The sequence below is a fragment of the Salvelinus fontinalis genome, chromosome 7 (genome assembly GCF_029448725.1).
Source record: "Salvelinus fontinalis isolate EN_2023a chromosome 7, ASM2944872v1, whole genome shotgun sequence".
Taxonomy (NCBI): Eukaryota; Metazoa; Chordata; class Actinopteri; order Salmoniformes; family Salmonidae; genus Salvelinus; species Salvelinus fontinalis.
In genome coordinates, this window is record NC_074671.1 from 57,776,201 (window position 1) to 57,794,250 (window position 18,050).

Here is an 18,050-nt window from a genome sequence, read left to right on the forward strand (position 1 = left end):
TAGGGTGCGCGAGACTATATTTAGGGTGCGCGAGACTATATTTAGGGTTCGCGTGCGCGAGACTATATTTAGGGTTCGCGTGCGCGAGACTATATTTAGGGTTCGCGTGCGCGAGACTATATTTAGGGTTCGCGTGCGCGAGACTATATTTAGGGTTCGCGTGCGCGAGACTATATTTAGGGTTCGCGTGCGCGAGACTATATTTAGGGTTCGCGTGCGCGAGACTATATTTAGGGTTCGCGTGCGCGAGACTATATTTAGGGTTCGCGTGCGCGAGACTATATTTAGGGTTCGCGTGCGCGAGACTATATTTAGAGTTCGCGTGCGCGAGACTATATTTAGAGTTCGTGTGCGAGAGAGTATATTTAGGGTTCGTGTGCGAGAGAGTATATTTAGGGTTCGTGCGAGAGAGTATATTTAGGGTTCGTGTGCGAGAGAGTATATTTAGGGTTCGTGTGCGAGAGAGTATATTTAGAGTTCGTGTGCGAGAGAGTATATTTAGAGTTCGTGTGCGAGAGAGTATATTTAGAGTTCGTGTGCGAGAGAGTATATTTAGAGTTCGTGTGCGAGAGAGTATATTTAGAGTTCGTGTGCGAGAGAGTATATTTAGAGTTCGTGTGCGAGAGTATATTTAGAGTTCGTGTGCGAGAGTATATTTAGAGTTCGTGTGCGAGAGTATATTTAGGGTTCATGTGTGTGAGAGTATATTTAGGGTTCATGTGTGTGAGAGTATATTTAGGGTTCGTGTGTGAGAGTATATTTAGGGTTCATGTGTGTGAGAGTATATTTAGGGTTCATGTGTGTGAGAGTATATTTAGGGTTCATGTGTGAGCTTCAGTAAAAGTCTAGTGGGTATAGACTCAGTAGGACACAGAAGATATTACTATGTAACTCAGTGGTGGTGGGTGTGTGTTCTATCCTCGTACCAGTCTCCTGGAAGTTGATCTGGACCTTGTTGGACTTGGCGCTGACAGCTTTGGTCCAGGCCTGGCCTGGTTGTTTGGTCCAGGCGGTGATGTCACACCAGTAGAAGCCCCTGTCAGCCTGCTGCACTCCGGCCAGACGGAAGCGGAACTCAGCCGGACCCGTCTTAGTCAGAACCAGGCTGTCCCTGGAAGCCAGAACCCAGTTTAGTTTCAACATAGCTCACTAGTAATAACACCACAACTTCATTCATCTTATGATACATACTGCTCAGTACTGTGTGTGTGTGTGTGTGTGTTTACCTGCGGTTAGGGTCTGTAGCCCCTCCATGTTGTAGTACAGAGTCAGGACTGAGAGAGATGACGGTTCTGGTGGCAGAGTCTACGCTCTCCTGAGTCTGCACCAGCACAGAGTAGCCCGGGTCCTGCAAGTGCACATGGGACATGGTACAGCTCATCTCAAAGGTGGATCCGCCGGCCACTGCCTCACGCACACGCTGCGCCACGGCGGTTAGAGACGGACCTAGAGGTAGACAGATCAATCAATTAATTAATACATCAATCAGTGAGTCAGTCAATCACCAAAATGTTCATCCTTATGACTTAGAAAGCTGCCTGGAGTGCAACCTAAATCAAGGACCATGAGAGCAACTGGGATTTGTGCGATAGTGTGAGCCGGGTACCGAGGTAATGGCAAGGGAAGCAGTGCAATCAATCAAGCTAGAACCTGAGGCTAGTAGAGTGGTAGGGAGTAACCAGGACAGACAGACAGACAGACAGTATACAGTCAGACGCTCTGCAACCACAGCTACTGTAACTTAACCAGCTGTCAGTAGTAACCACAGGGACTGAGTGGACAGACCATCAGTAGGAAAGTCCGGACTTCATGAATGGACAAAGACACTGACTGAGCTCTGCAGAGAGAGATGGACAGAGAGAGTGAGACAAAGAGGGATGGAGAGATTGAGAGAGAGAAGGGGAATCCCAGAGTTGCTGGGAGGAAACAGAGGAAGACAGTCAGAACTAGGAGAGAGAAAAATAAAAACTCCCTACTGTATATCCTCATCTTATCGCTATTCAGTAGCTATTACACTAGATCGCCATCATCTAACCAGCCTTATGGGGTTCCCAGAGTTCAGTTTGTGTGAGTGTGAGTGTGTGTGAGAATGTGGAAGCCGAAGGGCAACTATATAGACTCAAATCAGCAGTGGAAACTAGGACTCATAGCTGTCACTCAGGGCAGCTGTCTAGGTCCCTTACTTTATTCAATCTTTACTAATGTCATGCCACCTGCTTTGACTAAATGACTCAACACTACACACGTCAGCAGCTACTACAGCGACTGAAATGACTGCAACGCTTAACAAAAAGCTGCAGTTAGTTTCAGAGTGGGTGGCCATCTTTATGTAATACATGTATCACTAGCCACTTTAAACTATGCCACTATGTTTACATACCCTACATTACTCATCTCATATGTATAGACTGTACTCTATACCATCTACTGCATCTTGCCTATGCCGTTCTGTACCACCACTCATTCATATATCTTTATGTACATATTCTTTATCCCTTTACACTTGTGTGTATAAGGTAGTAGTTGTGGAATTGTTAGGTTAGATTACTTGTTGGTTATTACTGCATTGTCGGAACTAGAAGCACAAGCATTTCGCTACACTCGCATTAACATCTGCTAACCATGTGTATGTGACAAATAAAATTTGATTTGAGTGGGTGGCAAGGAATAAGTTAGTCCAAAATATTTCTAAAACTAAAAGCATTGTATTTGGGACAAATCATTCACTAAACCCTAAACCTCAACTAAATCTTGTAAGAAATCATTTGGAAATTGAGCAAGTTGAGGTGACTATACTGCTTGGAGTAACCATGGATTGTAAACTGTCATGGTCAAACATATTGATACAACAGTAGCTAAGATGAGAAGTCTGTCCATAATAAAGCGCTGTTCTGCCTTCTTAACAACACTATCAACAAGGCAGGTCCTACAGGCCCTAGTTATGTTGCACCTAGACTACTGTTTAGTTGTGTGGTCAGGAGCCACAATAAGGGACTTCTGCAATTGGCTCAGAACAGGGCAGCACAGCTGTCCTTTGGATGTACACAGAGAACTAACATTATTAATATGCAAGTCAATCTCTCCTGGCTGAAAGTGGAGGAGAGATTGACTTCATTACTACTTGTTTTTGTTGACAAGCTGAACGCACCGAGCTGTCTGTTTTAAACTACTAGCACACAGCTCAGACACTCATGCATACCCCACAAGACATGCCACCAGAGGTCTCTTCACAGTCCCCAAGTCCAGAACAGACAACGGGAGGCGCACAGTACTACATAGAGCCATGACTACATGGAACTCCATTCCACATCAAGTAGACCAGCCTCCCTATTGTATATAGTTCTGTCCTTGAGCTGTTCTTGTCTATTAACGTTCTGTATTATGTCATGTTTCATGTTCTGTGTGGACCCCAGGAAGAGTAGCTGCTGCTTTTGCAACAGCTAATGGGGATCCTAATAAAATACCACCCATGCAAGCAGTAAATTTAAAAAACAGAAAAATGGAACAGGGGGGACTGTGAAGCAACACAATCATAGGCACAGACACATGCATACACACGCACTATACACACTCATGGATTTTGTAATGTAGATGTGGTAGTGGTGGAGTAGAGGCCTGAGGGCACACCGTGTGTTGTGAATTCTGTGAATGTATTGTATGTTTTTAAAATTGTATAACTGCCTTCATTTTGACAGACCCCAGGAAGAGTAGCTGCTGCCTTGGCAGGAACTAATGGGGATCCATAATAAATACAAATACTCACACGCCAAACTGACTGACACCATCTCTGGTATGTTAGAGACGGATGCATCCGTCTGTGTGTGTGTGTGTGTGTGTGTGTGTCCTAGGCTTGTGGTGTGCCATGGTACAGGCTTTCCTGTTGTCAGACATACATTGACGCCTCTACATGCTCTGCCATGTTTGTTGAGCAGCCAACATGAAACAAGCCAAGGTTACATGGTAATGTTCTGCATCCTCTAGCTTGGACTGCCATACAGAGCACACGTCCCTTATTACCTCAAACACATCACATAGAAAACAAATGAGCATAGCAGAATGACAAATGTATTTAATAACAACATTGCTATATTCAGGTGGTTTCATCAAAAGAGAAATAAAAAAGGAGGGATGAGAAGAGCAAGAGAGAAGAAATGAGAGAGTCATCACTACTTACGTTTGGGTTCCCATCGGACGGTCAGAGGGGGGGTGAGGAACTCTGCTGCCTCCTCCATTCCACCCTGCCTAGAGGGAGTCCACGCTATCACACTGCACGCATACGCCCCCATGTCCACCTCCTGATGGTACACACACCTTGTTAGCGCCTCTTGCTTTAATACAAACGTATGTGTCTAACAAATTATGGTGCTTGAGGTACACACACACACACCTACCTGTGTGCGTAGGAAGCGGAGCTTGAATGTATCCGGCTCTACTCGGGTCAGAACGATGGCACCAGACTCCAACCTATCACGGTACAGCGTCCCAGACTTCAGGTTGCCGTGGGCATCCAGGGAACCAATAGGGAGTGTGGTCTGTGTGGTTGTTAGGCGGTCACCGGGTGGACCAGGAAGTGGTGTGTACTCCCAGGCCACGCCCAGTCGGCCCCCTGCAAGGAAGTGGGTGATGTTGGTCACATGACACGCCAGCTCTGTGGGGTCACCTGTGACCTGCGGGGTCGACGAGGGGGTAAGGGTCACTGCGAAATTAGGCTCTGGAGGGAGGGATAGAAAGATGGGGGGGGGGGGGGGGGGGGAGAAGAGAGAAACATTAATAAACAGACTATAAATGTCAGTAAAGGGACATGGTGAAATAACATCCACCTTAGGGCATTCAGGGTAGTGTAACATGTTGACTCCTGCTGCATACAGAACCAGATCAGAATAATCTGGAAGCCACTTCACATCCACTAAAGTAGTGGTGATCAGAGCTCTTCCCTGTCTGTAGCCATGAATCCAATGGGTGGTGTGTGTGTGTGTGCGTTAGGGATGTGCACGGTTATTTGAATATCTGAACTTGCGTTAGTATTCAAATAATTGTGAGTATTCATTTTTTGTGAGAGAAAAAAGTGTTTTAAAAGTATTTTTCCAAGGTAAAATATCCATGTGACATTGTTATACCATGACCTTTCAAATTATGAATTTAATAAAAACAAACTTTAATGTAATTCATGACATGCTCCCCATGAAAGACTGGTAGCCAACCGGTAGCCTTCACGTGTGTAGCTTGTTGTTTATGTTGGCCAATCAAAGCGGCAAAGAGGCTCAATGTGTAGCAAGTGAAATGAGAGTTCACTAATGCAGTGCAAAATAGAACAAAAATAACCAACAGGTAGGCTGTTTTATCTGAACAGGGTTGGGGAGAAAGCACAGCATATGGCCTCAATTAGCCTAGCTAGCTATAGCTGGCTAGCTAGCTTCTAGGCTCCTACAATCCAGACAGGTATTGATATATGGGATGATAAATTGCTTCTACACGTTAGCTTGTCTTGGCTGTAGTCGCGTTGCCTTGGGTACTCGTCTCGCTAGCTCCCATCTCACTGGCCCCTCAGCAGAGCCCCAGCCTCTCTCCTTCCCACAGCAGTGTTCAGGTTAAAAACTTAAGCAATTTATAACATACAAAAAGTATTACGAATATCCGGATATCTGACAAAAATGATTGATATTATTCAAATAGTGAAATTATTTCTAAACCCCATTCCTAGTGTGTGTGCGCACGCAAAAGGGGCAATCAGACTTCTCAAACACAGTGTATCAGTATGAAACAACCAAGGCTTACACACACAGTGTATCAGTATGAAACAACCAAGGCTTACACACACAGTGTATCAATGTTAAGTGTCAGCGGCTGGTATCTCAGTCAGACCTCTAGTCTACAGATTGTCCCTTTATGCTCCAATGAACAGGGAACACACATATTCCTTGCTCTCGATTAGTGTGTGTGTGTGTGGTCATGGGTTTTCCACGTTGTGTCATTTGGACGTCACAGGGGCTGAATCATGCACTGTCACCATCTGCTACACTGCTGTGAGGATCATCACAAGCTCATCTGCGAAAATCATCCTTTGTGAGGAGAGAATCCCCGCCAATTACCCATGTGCACATTCCTCCGCTCTCATCCCCCTCATCCCTCTCTCACTCACACACACACACACACACACACACACACACCGTAGCTCCATTAATAGACCAAAGGAAGACTCACACTGCAGAACGACTCAAACACATTTCCTGCTACTGGCCTACAAATGGAACGAAACATGCATTATAAACACTCACGTGCCCACACAAGTACACAGGTGCACACCCACCCACCCCTACTTACCCAAGACCGGATAAACCGAGGCCTTATGCACAGGACAAGAGCTGTTCCAGGGCCATTTGTTAAGGGAATAGAAAGCTGATATCTAGTCCACCCAGTAGAGAGCTGATACCAGGCAGTGAAGAACACTACTCTGCTCTGATGAAGAAGGTAATGGCCCTCAACAAAACAAGACTAATGCACATTTTGAATCCGAACAACACAACTAGGTTTCCATTAGCCTGGCTGTGGTTCCCAACTGGTTGGTATGGACCATAGAGATGTAGAATACATGAAATGTTCTTCATACATATTTGCATGTAATTATATGGACCTACTGCTGGGTTGTGGCTAAAGACTGGTGTGCCATGCACTCTAGCTAGAATCACAGTTCTGTTAACTTGAAAGGTCATATTGAAAAACAGACATGGTTTGGGTATAGCCTAGCACAGCATAGGGGTTGACAACCACTGATCTACAAACTAACCACATGCAGGATTATGTGCTTGCCTTAAGAGTGTGACCTATAAAAAACTACAAGCACACACACGTTCGCTAAACAGACAAACACTTCGGAGGACATTTCAGTTGATTAAAAGCTCTGAAAAAAACAGTTTGTGTTTCAATTGATTTGGAACAGACCTGTCTTAGGGTTGTGTCAGCAGGGGCAAGCTGACGCAGTGTTAACTGCCAGGTATCTCTGGGGGGGGGGGGGTGCGTGTGTGAGTGACTCACTGCTAATACAGGTCTGGAGTTTCAACGGTAAACACAGCCTGGCCTGTGTTTGAAATAGGTCATCCAATCTTACGTCAGCACGAAGTTCAGGTAAGAACATAAAATGTGTTGTACTTTGACCTCGTACAGTAAGGGAACAATATACTTCAGCCACCATGTTTCCCTGGGAGCTAAGAGTGCGACACAGTGTGTGACGTTTGAGTGTGGAGTTCTGGTCCGTTTTGGTGTGTTAACATCTGTTTATAACAGACAGGAACTACCTGACCATCTCAACTCTAGAGACGTTTACTAACGTACTAGAGTTCACCTGTTCATACTGACTACCACACAAATCAGACGTAACTAAATGAAATTCTGTATACTTCATGAAAATAGTTAAACATTGGTGCCGATAAATAATAAACATACCCAAGCGTACGTGTCTGCACACACACACCTAATATAGTTAGTGTGTCACACACACACACACACGATGGGCAACAAACTAAAACGCCAAGGGGAGATTTAATTATTAGGACCGAGCAAGCAGGTGTTCTATCTGGAGTGAAGACAGAGACAGATGGATGAGCGAGGCGAGAGAAAAGGAGAGCGAGAGAGAAAGGGACTAAGCATGTTCCAAGGAATGTTTTCAAAGGACCCTCTCCACTGCCAAAAAGCTCCGGCCTTCATCGGAGGGTCTCTGGTTTCACTGGGGTGTTTGAGCATGTGGTGTGTGTGTGTCTGTGTTGAACCAGATTTGACCCAGAGTGCATTCCTCCACCCAGTCTCCACCCAGTCTCCACCCTCCATCATCACTTTTCCTTACTTCCTCAGCAGACACTGAGCATCCTGAAGCCTGACTCAGACATGAAGGTGATATGGAGAGAAAACCAGTGATGAGGGAGAATGATCATTTATTTTATGATCACAAGAGCCTTATTGTCTGTTCCAGCATATTGGATTCACCCACAGCTCAATGTAACATTGTCAGGTTTAGGCTACTACATGATACGCAAATCTTCCCTATACCAATCATGAGGTTGCTACAACCTAGCCTATGACTGAAAGTCAACATAGGTGCACAAGTCAAGGTAATTTTTTGTAATCAAGGTGAGAGACAGTGACACATTCAATATCACCTTCCACACCCTTGCCTGCATCTAGCTGATCTAGGGTGTAAATCATTAGTACACCATGGTGCTACCCCACAGAGTGCTGTTGAGGCTACTGTAGACCTTCATTGCAAAACAGTGTGTTTAAATCAATGATTTGATGAATATATTTTGTATTGTTTTATCTAAAAAGTGTAACATTCATGTTCAACGGTTTATTTTGATGAAATTCACAGAGGATGGTCCTCCCCCTCTGTGGAGCCTCTACTGGAGAGAACCCATTGAACTCCATGGTGACTGTATGATTGTATGGGAGAGGTGACACAGCACTAACACCACAGGGGGGGGTTTGTAGGATGGAGGAAGAATAACTGCAGCTTAAAGTTGTAATATGTCACTTTTTGGGCGACCCAACCAAATTCACATAGAAATGTGAGTTACAGATCTGTCATCCTCATTGAAAGTTTTGGCATCTTTTACTTTCGGTTTTGTGCAACAGCCTCAAACAACTAGAAACAAGATTTTGGGCTATTGAACAGGTATTTCACAGCAGTTTAGTGTTAACTCGAAATGACACAACGACAAGGTTCCAGTTTAACAAAGTTTACTCTACAATGTGAACACACTACAAGGTAGCCATTACACTCCAGGCTAGGTCCAACAACAACCAGACTTCCTGCGCATGCGCACTCTTGACTGAGTGATAGCCCCGTAATAACAGAAATATAGGGATACTTAAAACATGAACTTAACATTTAGGTGGTACAGTGTGATTATCTATAGAATGACTGCTTGTTTTGTCACAAACTGAAATTAGGCGAACTATTAGAATATTAGCAAACAGGATTTCTGCAAATTGCACCTTTAAGAATGGCTCATTAAGTGTGTGTGCGTGTGTAACCACAGGAGGCTGCCGAGGGGAGCACGGCTCATAATAATGGCTGGAATGGAGTAAATGGAATGATAAACACTTGGAAACAATGTTTATGTTCCCATTCCGTTGATTCCGTTCCAGTGATTACTATGAGCCCGTCCTCCACAACTAAGGTGCCGCCTGTGGTGTGTGTGTGTGTGTGTCATGCTTCCGTCATCATTGTGACATACAGTACCTATTGTTGTGATGGACTGCAGATGTAGAGTCAAAGAATAGTACCAATCAGTCAAGGAAAGACTCACCAGGGTAGCCCCCTCTGTAGCTCCATAGGGGATTACAAGGACACAGTGACTTCCAACTCTTTATACTACACCTCTACTGTTGGACAGAGGTTTATGGTGGTTGGAGGTATCCTGGATAGAGTGTGTGTGTGCGCGCGCGTTACTACATACAGTGGATTCAGAAAGTACTCAGACCCCTTGACTTGTTCCACCATTTTGTTGGGTTATAGCCTTACTCTAAATTGTATTAAATAGTCCCCCCGCCCTCAATCAACACACAATACCCCATAATGACAAGCATTATGGGGTATTTTGCTATTTAGATTATAATTTATCAAAAAAACAAAAAATACGTAAATATGACATTTACATAAGTATTCAGTTCCTTTATTCAGTACTTTGTTAAAGCACCTTTGGCAGCCTCGATTCTTCTTGGGTATGACGCTACAAGCTTGGCACACCTGTACTTTGGGAGTTTCTCCCATTCTTCTCTGAATATCCTTTCAAGCTCTGTCAGGTTGGATGGGGGGGGTGTTGATGCACAGCTATTTTCAGGTCTCTCCATTGATGTTCGATCAGGTTTAAGTCCAGGCTCTGGCTGGGCCACTCAAGGACATTGAGACTTGTCCCTACACTCCTGGTTTGTCCTGTGTTGTCTTGGCTGTTTGCTTAGGGTCATTGTCCAGATGGAAGGTGAACCTTCAACCTAGTCTGATTCTGCCACCACCATGCATCACTGTAGGGATGGTGCCAGGTTTCCTCCAGACGAGACGCTTGGCATTCAGGCCAAAGAGTTTAATCTTGGTTTCAACAGACCAGAGAATCTTTTTTCTCATGGTCTGAGTGTCTTTAGGTGCCTTTTGGCAAACTCCAAGCGGGCTGTCATGTTCCTTTTGCTGAGGAGTGGCTTCCATCTGGCCACTCAACCATAAAGGCCTGATGGGTGGAGTGCTGCAGAGATGGTTGTCCTTCTGGAAGGTTCTCCCATCTCCACAAAGGAACTCTGTCAGAGTGACAATTGGGTTCTTGGTAAATCAAGTTGTAGAAACAGCTCAAGGATGATCAATGGAAACAAGACGCACCTGAGCTCAATTTGTCTCACAGCAAAGGGTCTGAATACTTATGTAAATAAGGTATTTCTAGTGTTAAATAAATGTGCAAACATTTCTAAAACCTGTTTTTGCTTTGTCATGGGTATTGTGTGTAGATTGCTGAGGATGTCTTTTTATTTAATAAATTTTAGAATAAAGCTGTTGCGTAACAAAATGTGGAAAAAGTCAAGGGGTCTGAATACTTTCCGAAGGCACTGTATACTACCATTTCCTCAGCGTAGTAGGTCTGAATTTCATGGGATTTGGGTGTGAGTGTGAATGTGTGTGTCTGTCTTCCAGACGTAGGCAGAGTTCCTCTTCCATTGATGTCTGGCCTTGCCTACGACCCTCTCCCACTAGGCTTAACCCAGGGCACTTCTCTCAACATGCACAATGGCAGACAGAAAACAGACATCTAGTAACCACCAACACATACATACGGTTGGTGAGTCTGTGTTGGTGTAGGGCTCTATGGTACTAGAGGGAACTCCTACACTCTGGCCTCTGGCTACACATTCCTTACCTCCATGACCGTTTTCACTGCACAGCGTTTGGTGTGTGTGTGTGTGTGTGTGTGTGTGTGTGTGTGTGTGTGTCAGAGGAGCGTCATGTTTGGGACTCTAGAGAACCAGCACCAGGCAGACCTAGTTCCAGAGCAGATTTAACCCCACAGCTACTGCAGCACAAACAGCTACTGTGTGGAACATTCAAGATCTGAATTCTAAGATGGTTTCATACACTAGGAGCAGTGGGGTTGCTTATTATCATGCTAATGCTAACCCAATGGACTTTATGGCACTTCCTCGCAAAGAAATACAACACGTAGCCTAAAGCAGCGATTCTCAACTGCTGGATCCTGACGCAAATTCGCATCACAGGAGGTTTCTTCAGAGTATTTTCAATATGAAACGCTATTAGTACTGCTATTTTGGTTGATTCTGGAAGCCTCAAACCAGTGAGTTTATTACTAATTATCAGTGTAAAAACTCAAGACACTATGAAAGCTCAAACCAAGTTTATTCTTCCCAGAGGGTCAATACAGCTGTATTAGACAAAGACATTCACACACGCACTGATTTTTAACCCTTTCTCCTATGCCGAGTCTCCTCCTACACATCTGAACAAACATTGTATCTTCCTTGCTAGGCAGGAACCTAAGTGATACAGGCCATAAACTTTTCTTTCTCCCTTAACATGACCTGACCTGGACCCCTTTCATCACTAATCCATGGCTCTCTCCCCTTATCAATGCCTGCCACGTGATCATTGTCCCTACACTCAGTACATTCCAAGCTTAACCAACTTCTGGTGTAGCCCCTCAGGCCTCTATTACAACTAATGATTTATAACATTTAAAGTTCAGAAATGCAAACCTATCATTAGCATTCTTCATCAAGAATATGGGCAGGGTTGAATTAATGACAAGAGGTTGGAATGTTGTTCCCTTGTCATATAATTGCTACATTTACTATCTATATAAACATTTAAAAACCCCAGATTGTATTTTGCCAATTCTTTCCGCGATGAGAATATTGGGTCGGGACTGAGACAGCCTGGTTCAATTTGGATCCCGAGGAAAAACCAGTTGAGAACCACTGGCCTAAAAGGTCATGAAAATATATACCAAACTGGGAGGGACGACATTAACTTATCCATTGCAAAATGTTTTGCTACGGTGGTCACTAATGAATCCCTACACGACCACCCACACACTCTGAAGGATGGCATGAGTGACACCACGGCACCTTGAACTTGTCAGGTCATATACAGTTACACTCTACACCACCGCTTAGGTCCCAGAGCGACCATGCTGTCATTGTAAATAAGAATTTGTACTTAACTGACTTGCCTGGTTAAATAGAGAGGGAGCGAGCGAAACAGGGTGTAAAACCAGAGAAACGAGTTAGCTAGGCCTTAACAGGCATGAATAATCAATATTTTTCACTGTGGGGGCAGGTATGTCAGAAAAAAGGCTTGACTAATGGATAGGCTCACTCTGCGGGTGCCTGTGTGATGTGAGTGTGAGTGTGAGTGTGAGTGTGTTCGTTCCTGTGTAGTACAAGGCATCACTGATGTACTGCCATGGTGAAGCATGTGTGTTCAAAGTAAGCCTAGTGAGAGGCCAATGCTATTAATAGTATGTTAGATATGGTAATCTTGGTTGGACTGCATTTCAAGACCTGAAAAACATACAGTAGATATTTTAACAGCACTTTCACTCACTGATCTGTGTGACTAGAACTTGTACTGGGTTGGAGGTCTTCTCTGCAGCCTGGTACCATCTTCCTCCTCCTCCGACCCAGGCCTGGACCCTACAGGAGTACATCCCCTTGTCAGACCCCCTTACCCCCCTCACCACCAGCCTAAACTCCCCTGGCCCCGTCCGCTCCAGCCCCACCGAGGGGGACCCGTTTGAGACCACCCCGTCACGGCCCAGGCTGACCGCTGTGCGTCCGTCCACAAGCCAGGTGACCTCCAGGGCCAGGGAGGCCAAGTTGCCGGCGGAGACCAGGCAGGTGAGGGTCAGGGTGTCGTCCATGTTGAGCGTGGTGTTGGACTTGGCCACGACAGACAGGGAACGAGCTGGAAGGCGGAGGGAGAAGACAAAATGGCTGCCGTTAGAACCAATAAACAAAGAAACAACCCCCAGGTCCTAACTGCTAGACACCTGTAGAACTGGACCGGTTGGATAAGTAGCAGCAATATGGTGAAAATATAGAACCCTCTAGCACAGTTGGATATGGAGATACAAGTACTCTACACGTGGAGAAGACGGAGTAGAAGGGATTCAAAATGGAAAACTTGATTAAAACCATCCAGATCAAAAGAACCAACAGTGAGAAGTTGAAAGACCCACATATAGAAGATCAAGGATAACCATTTATTAAAAAGCCAATTTCAAAAGCTCTAGAACCCACAAAATGTCAAGTATAAATGGGTAACAATTAAAAATGAATATACGCCGAGAACGATTTAGGCGGAATGTTAACAGAGTTTCAAAGCTACGGAAAGAAAAGTCAAGGAAAATCACATTAAAACATGATACGACTTATGACTCCAGAGACTGAACTGAAGCTCAACCCTTTTGAGGGGGTTTATATTTCTCAAATTAAATCCTGGATACTGCTACTATAGGAGACTGGGATATCTGGTAGGTGAGATGACTTCACTATAGCTCACTATGTATGTTTAGACAAGAGAGCCCAGACAAAGGCCCCTGTTAGACTTCTCCAATCCTCTTTACTTTAGCATCTCAGTAGACAGTCAATAGTGGCTGCATGGCTACACTAGTCTGTACTTAGATACAGCATGTAAAGGAAGGCCCAGTCCCTCCATGTTGTCTTCCTGCTGAGCTAGTCTCACTGTCTCTCACCCCATTTGAATCCCTCACCATGCAGGAGAGGGTTCGGGGGATATGGTGTCCCAGGCAACCACTGTGTGTGTGTGTGTGTGTGGGGGGGGGGGGGGGGGGGGTTCCTCACACACCCAGGGATAAAGGCCTGACAGGGGGAGGGGCTGAGATAGATCTCTGGGTCAAGAGCCTCTCCAACACAAAGAAATGTTGCTAGGCTAAAATAAAGTAGGGGCCATAGAAACGACTCCACCATCCCCCAGATCCCTCTCTCTCAGCTGGTCCTAACAGACGTAAAAATATCGAAGGGTAAGGTGGAAGCTCCATCGCACCGCTTATACCAATCCAGACCGTACAGATCTGCAAATATCTCAGGGTTAAGGTCAAAGGGGAGTGATTTAGGATCGGCTGAATGTTTCACACGCCTAAGTACATACAAAACACACCCCATCCCCTTTACCTGTAGGTGTGACTGCCACAGCTCCCATCTCCACAGTCTTCTCCACAATGTTCTTCCACTGACCCCCTTCCTCGTGAATCCACTCCCTCCCCGTGCACACGTACATCCCTGCATCAGCCTGCGTCACCCCGGCAACAACCAATCCAAACGCCCCATCTCTGCGAATAGCCAATCGGAGCCCTCCGTCAGCATAGCGCTGGGAGGAGCCACTTCCTGTGACCACATCCCCATCTGGGCCAACGGTCAGGATATCCACCATTGGGATGCCTGGTCTCCGTAGCGACCAGGTGACGGACAGGTAGGTGGGATCAGTGAAGTGGCGGGTGACGTTGGAGGAGAGGGTGATGTCGCCACCCTCGGGGACCACGGGCTCTGGGGCCTCCGGGGCCACCTTCAGGGTGTTAGCAATGACTGTAGGGAAAGGACAGACAGTTACACACACATGGCTAGCGTCGTTCATTTGCTGCTTCACTACAGCGACATGGTTCTTCACTGCATGTTACATGTCATAGTGACAGAGAACGCTAACAGATGTTGCCGTAAGCCAACATCTCAAAATGTCATCATGTTCGTTCTTCTTCATTGCCAAGAGTTATTACTGCTTTTATAATCCATGAAAAATCTATTAATACCAATGTCAAGTTTACACATGCGCATCTTCCTTATCGGCCCCTTTCCTAACCCCCCCCCAAACACACGGTTTAGGCTGTCAGTGAGGGGGGTGGGGGGTGCTGCTGTCAACAGTATGTGTAAGGATGGTTTAGATTTGATAATCACATCAGAGAGAGAAGCCCCGTTTACTCTGACCGTCACAGCTGAATAAACAGAAGAGAAATAAGAGAGGGGGGGAAGAGAGCGAGAGAAAGGCAATGCATGTCTGTCGCTCTCTCGCAATGTCTGTTCATCGCACTCCCTCTCTTACGCTCTTCCTCACTCCCGCAGCCTCTAAACAAGAATAATACACTGTGCTTTGAAGTGTTCATATTCTGATGAACCTTCTTACTCTAAGCTCAGTAAGCTGCCATTCTACCAAGTCTTTGGTTTTAGACTTAGTTGTCAAATCACTGTCACACTCATCAGTTAAAAATCTCCCTTTCCCCCAACTAGCTAAACATATTCCTGTCTATGTGTTCGGGTACGGAGAAAATGAACATCTCACAACAGAGCGCCATCATTAATGTTGAACGTGCTGAAAGCCATTCAGTGGATCATGAATAGTTGTCATAGCAGAAGCAGCATTCGGTCTGTTCAGGGCAGGAGCAAAGAAATTGTCAGGAAAAAAATAGTTGGGTCTCCCAAATGGACAATGACCCCAAGCATATTCCCAAAGTTGTGGCAAAATGGCTTAAGGACAACAAAGTCAAGGTATTGGAGTTGCCATCTTAAAGCCGTGACCTCAATCCTATAGAAAATTTGTGGGCAGAACTGAAAAAGCGTGTGCAAGCAAGGAGGCCTACAAACCTGACTCAGTTACACCAGCTCTGTCATGAGGAATGGGCCAAAATTCACCCAACTTATTGTGGGAAGCTTGTGGAAGGCTACCCGAAATGTTTGACACAAGTTAAACAATTTAAAGGCAATGCTACCAAATACTAATTGAGTATATGTAAACTTCTGGCCCACTGGGAATGTGATGAAAGAAATAAAAGCTGAAATAAATCCCTATTATTCTGACAATTCACATTCTTAAAATAAAGTGGTGATCCTAACTGACCTAAGACAAGGAATCTTAACCTTCTATTAAATGTCAAGAATTGTGAAAAACTGAGTTTAAATGTATTTGGCTAAGGTGTTCGTAAACTTCCGACTTCAACTGTATACACACACACACACACACATAAAAAAAATGTAAAAACCTGTTTTTGCTTTGTCATTATGGGGTAGTTTGTAGATTGAGGAAAAATATATATTTAATCAATTTTAGAATAAGGCTGTAACGTAACAAAATGTAGAAGTATAGGGGTCTGAATACTTTTCGAATGCACCGTATACATGTCAAGGTCACTTTAGTCAGAAGAAAAAAATTAATTAGACAGACAAGTGAGCCAAGCAAACACAAAACTGAGTGTTGGTGGAGGATGCTGTTTGCGTCGACACACCCATAGGAGATGTCCGTACACTGCCTCACCTACACAGGTGACTCTTCATACCAGAGTAAACTAATTTACACTACATGGTGTTACGTCAATGGATCTCACTGTACTGTGTATACAACTGTCTACTAGTTCAACTACACCATGAAACATTGTTTAACAGCACGGCTAAAAGCAGCACTAAAAATCACCTACTAGTTCAAGAGCACTTAGATTTCACAATATAATCTCACCCCTCTACTTGTTCTAGCTCTCCTCATCAGCTCAATTCACCATTAAACCTCTCTTTTTCTCTCCCTCAGCTCATTCAGACAGACTGTTCAGAACAGGGCAACAGTCAGCTCAACAGAAGTAACAACCCACATTTGACATGAGATAAATACACCCATCTGGCATCTGCTCTCCAAGTGTGTGTGTGTGTGTTGGAAGACTGAACATGTGTGAACACGAGTGAAATCACCACTTGATCACCTCTCACTAGTGTTTCCCCAAAGCAGCAGATCTAGGAACAGGTTTTCCCTCCCCAAAGCAGATTAGCATAATTGGGGTTCAAAATTACATCACTGATCCTGAACCAGTCCATCTAAGGAAAGTGCAGCTGTGTCCATGTAAGTGTACTGTAGTGTATACAGTATATAAGTGCACACGTGTGTGTGGTCTGACAAACACACCAGCTTAAGAGAGCGAGTTATGTGTAAGCAAGGGATGAGCCGTGTTCAATAGAGCACACAAACCACAACCAAAGAACATGAACAAACACACGCGCTGGATGGGTCTTCCATTCCCAGCCAACCTCAGTATGTAAACTAGAAGTCATAATGGAGGTCTGACTAATCTAGTTTGAAGTTAAAACAGTTCTCCTAAACGGATATACGGTGATTCCACTCTCTCTGATGGTTAAGACACACTCAGTCTATAAGTCCCTCTCATACTCGTGTCTGACCCACCTTTGAGTGTCACCACTGCGTCGTAGTTCCCGCTGATGACAGAGTCCGTACTGGGTGTACTGCAGAGGTACGTGGCACTGTCTGAAGACCTCACTTCCTGTATCCTCAGCTCCACCACGCTGTCCCCCAGCCGCACCACGCTCAGGTCACCACTGGCCACCCGGTCGCTTAGCGAAACGTCCGAGTACTTTGGGTCGAAGGTGGAGATTACTTGGATAGACCCCGCCCCTCCCTGCTGCATGGTCCAATCAAAATCCTGCTCCCTGGGCCCTTCGTAGTCAGTGACATCACAGCGCAGTGAGACAGGTTGGCCCTCCACACGGAGCAGAGGGACAGGGGACACAGACACCACCCTGGCATGGGATACACCTAGAGAGAACACACACACGTCATTGACAGATACGCATACATAAAATCCACAGAACCCCCCACACAATGACAGCGTTCCTACCACATCAGACTTCCTTCGCTAACCTCCTGAAAGCATCTCTGCTTAACAATACGCATACAGTTGATACATGGATATATTTAGCACAGGGCAGGCTAAATATACACTTAGATACTACCTTTGGTTTGATTCCTCTGTGATTCCAAACCCACAGTGTAGTGTATGGTGTGTGTGTGGGTGTGTGTGTGTTCTATAAAAAAGGCCCACATATTGACACCTGAACCCTAGCGTCGCTGCACTCAACAGGTGAATCAATAATCTGAAGTGGTTCCTCTCCTTGCCTTTATTCCCACTGACATATAGTAACAGGTGAAAGCAAAGCCTATGGTAACCTTCTTAGACTGGAGTAGAAGAAGGAAAGGAGTTGAGGAAAGGAAGCCA

General features: G+C 45.1%; 1 protein-coding gene across 1 annotated transcript in view; it reads right to left on the minus strand.

The window, feature by feature from the left end:
* Nucleotides 1-18,050, minus strand: part of LOC129859844 (prostaglandin F2 receptor negative regulator-like) — a 52,171-nt gene that overhangs the window by 26,758 nt on the left and 7,363 nt on the right. The window contains exons 2-8 of the mRNA XM_055930016.1: nt 17,222-17,590; nt 14,182-14,592; nt 12,593-12,952; nt 4,392-4,711; nt 4,175-4,295; nt 1,227-1,446; nt 927-1,111 (exon numbers count right to left, since the gene is read on the minus strand). Of these exons, the coding sequence (XP_055785991.1) occupies nt 927-1,111; nt 1,227-1,446; nt 4,175-4,295; nt 4,392-4,711; nt 12,593-12,952; nt 14,182-14,592; nt 17,222-17,590 (1,986 nt within the window). The remainder of the gene's footprint in view (nt 1-926; nt 1,112-1,226; nt 1,447-4,174; nt 4,296-4,391; nt 4,712-12,592; nt 12,953-14,181; nt 14,593-17,221; nt 17,591-18,050) is intronic.